Source organism: Lampris incognitus, unplaced genomic scaffold (genome assembly GCF_029633865.1).
Source record: "Lampris incognitus isolate fLamInc1 unplaced genomic scaffold, fLamInc1.hap2 scaffold_164, whole genome shotgun sequence".
Classification (NCBI taxonomy): domain Eukaryota; kingdom Metazoa; phylum Chordata; class Actinopteri; order Lampriformes; family Lampridae; genus Lampris; species Lampris incognitus.
The window spans coordinates 101,873-112,500 of record NW_026611126.1 but is presented as its reverse complement, the minus strand read 5'-3'; the positions used below and the strand labels follow the sequence as shown (position 1 = coordinate 112,500).

General features: G+C 47.4%; 1 protein-coding gene across 1 annotated transcript in view; it reads left to right on the top strand.

The window, feature by feature from the left end:
• The window catches only part of snx2 (sorting nexin 2), a 59,606-nt gene that overhangs the window by 10,120 nt on the left and 38,858 nt on the right, over nucleotides 1–10,628 (top strand). The window contains exons 2-4 of the mRNA XM_056301824.1: nucleotides 3,106–3,208; nucleotides 9,091–9,251; nucleotides 10,198–10,264. Coding sequence (XP_056157799.1) covers nucleotides 3,106–3,208; nucleotides 9,091–9,251; nucleotides 10,198–10,264 — 331 coding nt within the window. The remainder of the gene's footprint in view (nucleotides 1–3,105; nucleotides 3,209–9,090; nucleotides 9,252–10,197; nucleotides 10,265–10,628) is intronic.

The window sequence follows — 10,628 nt, the reverse complement described above, 5'->3', positions numbered from 1 at the left end:
TACACACAACACGAAATGTTTGTCAGGAATCTTTGCATGTGAACAATTAGAAATCGGTGTCGTGGTTTTGAGAGTCGCTACAGTATCACGAAAGATGACACTGTGGCGACCTACTTGCAGGTTACATGTTCACCATGTGGAAGAGATGGTCCCTTTAAAGACAGAGGGGATTGTGGGTAGACTCGAGGGGATTGTGGGTAGACTCGAGGGCGTGGTTTTGGCCACGGCTGCGTGGCCAAAAGGAGAAGCGGTCCCGTCTACTTTCTCACATCCTCCACATCGACGACGACCACCGGACCCCCCTGCAGCCCCCCTACGACGGCCCCTCCCGTGTCCTGGCGGCGGGGGGCGAAGAACTTTGCGGTGGACGTGGGCAGGAAGCCCGAGCGGGTTTCGGCGGACCGCCTCAAGCCGGCTCACCTGGGCTTGGGCAGGCCGGCTCGGCTGTGTTTTCTGCACGGTGTGCGGACAGAGGTGCTGTGATCTGACATGCTCGCTGACGTGACACGGCGTGGGGTCGTCAGCGCTGCTGTTTTTATTAGTCCAGACGTTCCTCCTCTACACTGATGGAGTGAACGGTCCGCGTTATGATTGAAACCGTGTCTGGCTGCTGGGTCCTCCAACAGGACCTCAGACGGGAGTATTTGGAAGCTTGAAAATGTGGCGTTTTGTCAGGGAGCCAGCTGAGGGAGGAGGCCGGCCTTCGTCGTGTTTAACGGCGGTTCAGAAACAAGACTACTCTCCCATTTCATGTTCTGTTTCCTGAATGCAGGAATCTGAGGGGGAAATATTTGACATGAGCCAGAAGGGGTCTGGTTTCTCTCTGGTGTGTCTAGCTCGGTAACATTAGCCTACAGAGGCTTCCCGGAGCTCGTTAGGGTGGCACAGAACACGGACAGAGACGAGACCAACGCTTGACAACTACGATTCTGAGTAGATTCACAAATTCCAAAAATCGACACCACCACCCCCCCCTCCCTTTTTCTCCCCCCAATTGTACTTGGCCGATTACCCCGCTCTTCCGAACCGTCCCGGTCTCTGCTCCACCCCCCTCTGCCGATCCGGGGAGGGCTGCAGACTACCACATGCCTCCTCCCATACACGTGGAGTCGCCAGCCGCTTCTTTTCACCTGACAGTGAGGAGTTTCACCGGGGGGACGTAGCGCGAGGGAGGATCACTCTATTGCCCCCGGTCCCCCCCCCCCCCCCGAACAGACGCCCTGACTGACGAGAGGGGGCGCTAGTGCAGCGATCAGGACACATACCCCCATTCGGCTTCCCACCCGCAGACAAGGCCAGTTGTGTCTGCACCCAGATAGCAAAGAATCTTTGGCCCAAATATGGCCCACATCTGCAGTTATCTGGCGGCCCACGTTTGGCCTCGAATGACGGCGTTGACTCAGGGTGAGTGTGGCTGCCTCCACTCCGCCACACTTGGGTCACATCTGGCCCACATAGTATGTGCTGTAAGCCAAGTCAAGCCCAGTTCATTACATTTGGGCCACATCTGGCCCACACAACAGTTGCCAGTGCCGTAACCGAGCCGTAAGTACCAAAAGTGCCCCAGATTAGGCCCAAATGTGCCTGCTATATCTGGGTAGGGATGCCCAACCAAGCCAGAGGTAACACAGGGATTCAAACAAAAGAAAGTAACTAAGTAACTTTTACTTAAAGTACATTTCAAATGAACTACTTTTTACTTTTACTTGAGTACATTTTCAGATGAGTACTTTTACTTCTACTTGAGTAATATTTCATCAGAGTATTGGTACTTTTACTTGAGTACAATATTTTTGTACTTTTTCCACCTCTGGGCAAATCCACGTCCAGAAAGTAAAAATCCTAACCATGTATTTGCTCCCCCCCATGTACTACGCCAGTTGATTCCAGTCAACACCACCCCTCAGTCAGGTAGGGGGAACTAGTTGATGAAATCAGCTGATGTAGTGCGTGGGTGGATCAAATGCACGGTCAGGACTTTCACTTTCTGGACATTGATTTGCCATCCCTTGTCCCGGCCGACCAGAGGAGGCGCTGCTGCAGCGACCAGAACACATACCCCAATCCGGCTTCCCACCCGCAGACACGGCCCGTTGTGTCTGTAGGGACGCCCGACCAAGCCGGAGGTAACGCGGGGATTCGAACCGGCGATCCCCGTGTTGGTAGGCAACGGAATGGACAGCTAGGCTACCCGGAAACCCCGAACTCCCAGCCAATTCTGAACGGGCAACTAGACCCATCGCGAGTTTCATTTCAAAAGGCCTGCGTAGTCGACAACGAAGGCTTTAGATTTATGATCCAGACAAGTGAGCCGCAGTGCGACACACCGTCGCACCGGTTTTTCACTGAGAAGGGTCAGGTCTGCCTTTGTGTGTTCACATTATAACTTTTTCAAATATAGGAACTACATAATCTTATACACACTTTAGTCTGCTTTCATGCCATAGTTTGCCACACCACCTTTCTTGGCGCACAGCCGACTGGAGTAGATCCTGAAATTAGCACCCCTACGCACCAAATCTAGAATCGATTTGTGACGTGGGAATCGATTTGTGATGTGGGAATCGATTCTTGAACCGAATCGTGACCCTAAGAATCAAAATTGAATCGTCAGATCCCGAAAGATTCCCCCCCCCTGCTGACGACAGTCGGCTGTCCAGAACCAGCCAGCCGCAGAATCCTTTAACCGATCAGTCAGAATCCAGTATGCAACACTGCTGTGGAAAAAAAATAAAATAAAATTTGCTCAAAATATAAATCCAGTCTGGATTGTTAGCAGGGTTAACAGAGAAACATCATATTCATTCCAGATGGTGACAGGTTTTTGTGGTCCTACTTCAGGGCCACAAAAGCCTGAGGTAACATTAACAACATCTCCCTGTTCCTTCACCTCAGCTGGTAATATAGCCACTGTCCAGGAAAACCTTTTTACACCTTTAGCAGTCATTCATCATTCATCATTCATCATTTATCATTCATCATTCATCATTCATCATTCATCAGCTAACCAGCATCTAGCTACAGCTGCTACTGTGACTGTGCTTATATTCGTTACTCCTAGTGCTAGAGTAAGTCTAACTCCTGTGTGTGTGTTTGTGTTTATAGGAGTCAGAACCAGCCAGTCTTCCAGCTGAGGATATCAGCATCAGCTCTAATGGACCCAAACAGGACTCTCTGTTTGATGATGACCCAGAGGACCTTTTTGCTGGTAAGCACACCCAGACAGACAGATATATATATATATATATATATATATATTCCAAAATAGTTGGTTGGGACAATTCAATTCAGAACTTTACTGCAGACTCAGGGTCCATAACAGACAAAGACAAATAGGTAAAAGACAAATCCTAGCCAATACACAGAGTAAAACACAATAGAATAACAAATGGACCAAGTCGGTGTCTCATAAGAAGGCAGCTATACCAGTGGTCCCGCTGCCGGGTCGGTAGCGTGTGGCGCTGAATCTTATATTAGTGAAACCCTTGATGATTACATTATCAGAGTCATTGAGCCGGCAAATGAATTTATACATGAGATTTCTTAGAAGAGCCTGAAAGGCACTGACCCCTGCAGCCCCAAACCTTTCACTTGCACTACACCACCTAGGTGTTTTTAGTAGTATTCTCACTGCATCGTTATGAGCTACTGGAAGTCTCGGTAAGCTTGCTTTTTTTGCAGTTTGACCACAGGTGTGCAGTATGGAGTGGTGTACAATGTGTAGGTTGACCACAGGTGTGCAGTATGGAGTGGTGTACAATGTGTAGTTTGACCACAGGTGTGCAGTATGGAGTGGTGTACAATGTGTAGTTTGACCACAGGTGTGCAGTATGGAGTGGTGTACAATGTGTAGGTTGACCACAGGTGTGCAGTATAATGTGGTGTACAATGTGTAGTTTGACCACAGGTGTGCAGTATAACGTGGTGTACAATATGTAGTTTGACCACAGGTGTGCAGTATAAAGTGGTGTACAATATGTAGTTTGACCACAGGTGTGCAGTATAAAGTGGTGTACAATATGTAGTGTGACCACAGGTGTGCAGTATAATGTGGTGTACAATATGTAGTTTGACCACAGGTGTGCAGTATAAAGTGGTGTACAATATGTAGTTTGACCACAGGTGTGCAGTATAGAGTGGTGTACAATATGTAGTTTGACCACAGGTGTGCAGTATAAAGTGGTGTACAATATGTAGTTTGACCACAGGTGTGCAGTATAACGTGGTGTACAATATGTAGTTTGACCACAGGTGTGCGGTATAAAGTGGTGTACAATATGTAGTTTGACCACAGGTGTGCAGTATAACGTGGTGTACAATATGTAGTTTGACCACAGGTGTGCGGTATAAAGTGGTGTACAATATGTAGTTTGACCACAGGGGGCAGTATAGAGTGCTTTGAAATATGCTCCGGACAGAGAAATCTTCACACTAACTGAACACATACCAGAGTTGCATGAGAGTGTTTGCTTGTGCATACATCATGCGGCATTGCGTATAAATATCATCATCGTCTGTCATTTGTTCATTAATATAATGTCCAAGATATTTCACCATATTACATACCCCAAGATTATTATCAGACAATTTAAAATCAGGAAACTTTAGATGATTGACCTCTTTGGTTCTGCAGATCATGACAACTCTTACTAGCATTGTATTTGACATCATGCTCCACACCGTACACACAACATATATCAAGGAGCTGCTGGAGACCAGCGCTATAGGGACTAAGAATGACAGTGTCATCTGCATACATGATATGGTTCACCAAGGTATTACCCATCATGCACCCAGTGTTACAGGCTTTCAACTGCTTGGACAAATCAACCATCCATTCACCCATTATTCAAACCGCTTATCCTGCTCTCAGGGTTGCGGGGATGCTGGAGCCTATCCCAGCAGTCATTGGGCGGCAGGCGGTGAGACACCCTGGACAGGCCGCTAGGCCATCACAGGGCCCACACACACACATTCACACCTAGGGACAATTTAGTACGGCCGATTCACCTGACCTACATGTCTTTGGACTGTGGGAGGAAACCCACGCAGACACGGGGAGAACATGCAAAGTCCACACAGAGGACCACCCGGGCCGACCCCCAAGGTTGGACTACCCCGGGGCTTGAACCCAGGACCTTCTTGCATTGAGGCGACCGCGCTAACCACTGCGCCACCGTGCTGCCCTGAACAGATCATCAGTATATAAGTTGTAGAGAACAGCAGACAGAATTCCCCCTTGTCTGACACCACTGCTAACCCCAAATGGGGCTGAAACGCTACGGACAGTATGGAAAATGCTAGTAAAAACAAAAATGAGTGATTTGTTAATTCTATTCATATTGAAAACACGACAACGCAGTATTTGATGTTTTACCCTCTGAATTTGTTCTTTTTTTGAAAAAAAATATGTACACCCATTACAGATCTGATGAGCACTCCGAAAAAGTGGGACAGTCGAGTGTTCACCGTTGTGTAACCTCACCAGTTCTTTTAATAGCGCTTATTATCAAGTGTTTGTGCACTGAAGACACCAGTTGTTGAGTTTAGCAAGTGGAATTTCCCCCCGTTCATCCTTTCTGCAGGTCTTCAGCTGTGCAGTCGTACGGGGCCTTCGTCGCTGTATTTTGTGCTTCATAATGCGACACACCTCGTCAGTCAGAGAGCGGTCAGGGCTGCAGCACAGCCGTGCTGTAACCCAGACAGCGTGTGGTTTGGTGGAACATGCAGGGACGTCCTGGAAAAGACGGCGTCTTGATAGCAGCATGCATTGCTCCAAAATGTGTACATATCTTTCTGCGTTAACGGTGCACGTTACCCATGCCGCGGACACCGACACAACTCCATCACAAGACAGACGCTGGCTTTACAACCCGACCCCGATAACAGCTCGGATGGTCCTTTTCCTCTGTGGCCCGGAGAACACGACAGCTATGTGAAGAGTTGACTCGGCCCACAAAGCACGATTCCACTGTGCCGCTTTCCATTTCAGATGAGACCAAGCCCAGAGAGGTTGCCAGTCTCTGCACAGTGTTGATGTCTGGCTTCTGCTGTGCATAGTAAAGCCTGAACCTGTATCTGGGAATGCAGCGGTGGATGGTGTTGGCTGACAAAAGGTTTACCAAAGTTTTCCTGAACGCGTGTCATGATATCCGCTACAGACACGTGACGGTTTTTAAGACAAAGACATCTGAGGGTATTGGAGATCATGCACATTCAGAAGTGGCTTTCAGCCTCACCCTTTACGCATAGACGATCTGACTGGATTCCTCGCCTCTTTTAATGATACTGTGATCTGCACGGGCTGCAGTGCCCAAAATCCTACTGCTCTGTCTTTGGGGAACGTTGTTCTCCAAGTGCTGGATTATTTGCATCTGTTGGCAAATTGGTGAGCCTCGCCCCATCCTTACCCCCTCCCCCCCAACTGTATCCGGCCAGTTACCCCACTCTTCTGAGCCGTCCCGGTCGCTGCTCCACCCCCTCTGCAGACTACCACATGCCTCCTCCCATACATGTGGAGTCGCCAGCCGCTTCTTTTCACCTGACAGGGAGGAGTTTCACCAGGGGGACGTGGCGCGTGGGAGGATCACGTCATCCCCCCCCCCCCCGAACAGGCGACCCGACCGACCGACCAGAGGAGGCGCTAGTGCAGCGACCAGGACACATACCCACATCCGGCTTCCCACCCGCAGACTCGGCCAATGGTGTCTGTAGGGACGCCCGACCAACTCGGAGGTAACATGGGGATTCGAACCGGCGATCCACGTGTTGGTAGGTAACGGAATAGACCGCTACGCTACCCGGACGCCCTCGCTAAGGATGAAATGTAACAGGTTTTCTTAGAAAGCTGAGTTTTATAGAGATAACAGGTATTTTTGACTGGACACTGGTCTGTAAAATACAAACACGGGCAGTAGCAACGATGAGCCCAGGCTTGTGGTGGTGTGTGTCTTAGGGCCTGGATAGACTCCAGAGCGGACTTTAGCACATGCGCAGTAGATCGGCGTTACGTATTTCCGGGCAAAATGGCGGCGTACGTGCAAGAAGAATAGGAGGAGCTGCTTTGTCGTATTTGGCCGCTCAATCGCAACAGGGCCACGGAAGGGGGGCTTCAGCACGTTGGCGCAGGAAATGCGTGTAATGGACGAGGGAAAGGAGGCCAGGATGCTTGTTGATGGTGAGGATGAAGTGCTGAACGGGGGTTTTGGTGGCGGTGGCAGAGTCGGAGGCGGTGTGAAAGTGTCGCCGCTTTCTTCTGCCTGCGAGACGTTAGTATCGGTTTGTCAGTGATGCGGAAGTCCATTATTCCTGGCTGAAGTCATTTAGGACGGCAACGTGAATGTTTATATGATTTTCAAACAGTCTAAGGGTACTTTTAAAAAGTCTTTTACAAATTCTAAAAAAAAAAAGAAACCGCCCTTCAAGGTCGGCGTCCATTTTTGTTTAGCCGCACATGCGCGGTTGCGCCCTTGTCCGCGCCGACGTAAAAGAATCGGAGGTGCGCGGATGTCCGCGCGGACCCTACGCGTGCACGCTGTGATGACGAGCTTTACGTCACGCGGACCCTCGCGGACGTGGAAAGTGTAACTTGCGCTGTACGCAGCGTGGATCTGGCTTTGCGTGTTCAGTAGAGAGTGTGTGTCATGTGTGGCTGTGTAACACTGGTGTGTATCGCCAGCCTGTCAGTGCGCAGGGCAGTGTAAAATTACGGTAACACTTTAGTATGGGGAACGTAGTCACCATTAATTAGGTGCTTATTAGCATGCAAATTAGCAACATATTGGCTCTTAATTGGTCATTATTAAGTACTCATTAATGCCTTATTCTGCATGGCCTTATTATACAACCAGTAAGTCATTAACTATGAGTTTTCCCTCTATAACCTCAGAAGTATTGCTTATTAGTAGTACCATCTCAATATGCTTAGCTTAGTATGGCCTTTATAAGGTGGTAGTACCACAAGAAGAGGTATTCTCCCTTACTAACACTTAATGAATATGGTCTGTTCTTACATAACAAAACACAAAACTACAAGTGTTCATAGTGTTAAATTACTGTAAATTAAGTTTTTGTTACTTAGAACAGTGTTTCTCAACCTTTTTGGGGTCCTGGACCCCCTGCGTATTTTTGATCTACCCTGAGGACCCCTCCACCTGATCTTGGGGGAGGGGGGTTGCAATTTGATAGAAACAGTAGAAACTGCCTCTTAAATTGCATTATAGCATTTATTCACTCTTTGGGGCAAAGATAAGAGCTTTCAGTTGTAACTTAGATATAGTTAACAAAACAGAATATGTATTCAGTAACTTTCAGATATATGTAACAAAACAGAATATGTATTCAGTAACTTTCAGATATATGTAACAAAACAGAATATATATTCAGTAACTTTCAGATATACGTAACAAAACAGAATATGTATTCAGTAACTTTCAGATATATGTAACAAAACAGAATATGTATTCAGTAACTTTCAGATATATGTAACAAAACAGAATATATATTCAGTAACTTTCAGATATATGTAACAACAGAATTTTTATGCAGTAACTTTTAACAATGCAAACGGGAGCGAGATCTCTTATTAAAATACAATAAATTACACTTGTGAAACAGATGTAATTAGAGAAAAAAAGTCCTGTTACCCTTTATAGTTTAGGTAGATAAAGGTCTGTCACATTTGAGTAAAATAATCCTATTTCTATAAATGCCATAGGATCTTTTTTTTAAAGATATTTTATTTTCACGGACCCCTTGCAATTACACCACGGACCACTAGGGGTCCGCGGACCCCCGGTTGAGAAACACTGACTTAGAATATGTTCCCCATACTAAAGTGTTACCAAAATTACTACTATGAATCATACATTAAAACACTCTCTCGCTCTCTCTCTCTCACACACACACACACACACACACACACACACACACACACATAGGTGTGTGTGTGTGTGTGTGTGTGTGTAAACCAACTTTGTAGACAGAGGTATGGTGTAATGCACAATATGATTGTCTTAAACCTCTCTCTCTCTCTCTCTCTCTCTCTCTCTCTCACTTTCAATTCAATTCTCTCTCTCCATCCCTCTATAGAAGCGACAGAGGAGGTATCGTTGGACAGTCCAGAGAGAGACATCCTCCTCTCAGACGGACCCTCCCCAGCAATCACCCCCATCACCCCTCCGACCTCCGTCATCACCCCTCACATTGGCCTGCCGCCGGACAATATCTTCACACACACATCTTTTGACGAGGTACACACACACACACACACAGAATACAGTAAAGATAGGTCAGAGGTCACATGAATGAACCAACAGCAGAATACATACCTCAAAACACGTTGGCTTCATATGGACTGGTTACACCTCTTCATTCGTCTCCCAGAATTAAGTGTGTGTGTGTGTGTGTGTGTGTGTGTTATAATGTTCAGCATCGTGGCCCAGTGGTTAGCACTGTAGCCTCACAGCTGGAAGGTCCTGGGTTCGAACCCCAGGCCATCCTGGGTCCTTTCTGTGTGGAGTTTGCATGTTCTCCCCGTGTCTGTGTGGGTTTCCTCCGGGTGCTCCGGTTTCCTCCCAGCATCAAAAAGACATGCATGTTAGGGTTAATACTCCTGTCTGTGCCCCTGAGCAAGGCAGTGGGAAGAAGAACTGGAGTTGGTCCCCGGGTGCTGCAGCTGCCCACTGCTCCTATACAATAGGATGGGTTACATGCAGAGAACACATTTCATTGTAACCTGTACGATGACAAAATAAAGTGGCTTTCATTGTGTTCTTCCTAATAGAGTGACATGGTCTAGTTCAGTGTTTCCCAACCCAGTCCTCAAGGACCCCCTATCCTGCAGATTTCTTTGCAACCCTGAATAGGAACCTGTTTGTGGTTATCAACCGATCAGCAATGAATTATGTCAGATTTGGCACACCTTGCATAATTAAGTGCTATGAGATGATTGGTTGAGTAAGTACAAGCAGGGTTAAAATGAGAATATGCAGGATAGGGGGTCCTTCAGGACTGGGTTGGGAAACACTGGTCTAGTTGGTAGTCATATTCCTGGGGTCTTTGTCACTACTGATCCTGTTTAAAACCAGTGAAAACATTCAGTGAAGCAGTTAAAATGTGAGGAAGCGGTAGAAACGTGCAGTATAAAATGTAAATCTGTCTGACTTGTCTGAACGCTAACGTCTGTACTGTCTGTAGCTTGAGGAGGAGGAAGGGGGAGACTCTTTCGACATCCACATCTCCGTGTCTGACCCAGAGAAAGTCGGTGAGTCGGTGCTGATGTTGAGCTGCACCACACATCCCATCAGAGAGGGAGCGATGCTGCTGATACCCACCAGTGCAGATTTAGGCCTTTAGTTTGGGGTCAAAGGGAACAAGTAACTGCAGTGGAATCAGTTTTTTTTTCCATCTTTGTAGAAATACAGATTTCTGTGTGTCAGTAAATCACACCATTTTGTTTTTATTTATGACATATTACTCATGACTTCTGGTATCTGATTTTTGTCTTGGCTAGAATACCGATACTCAGACGCCCGGGTAGCGTAGCGGTCTATTCCGTTGCCTACCAACATGAGAATCGTTGGTTCGAATCCCCGTGTTACCTCCGGCTTGGTTGGGCGTCCCTACAG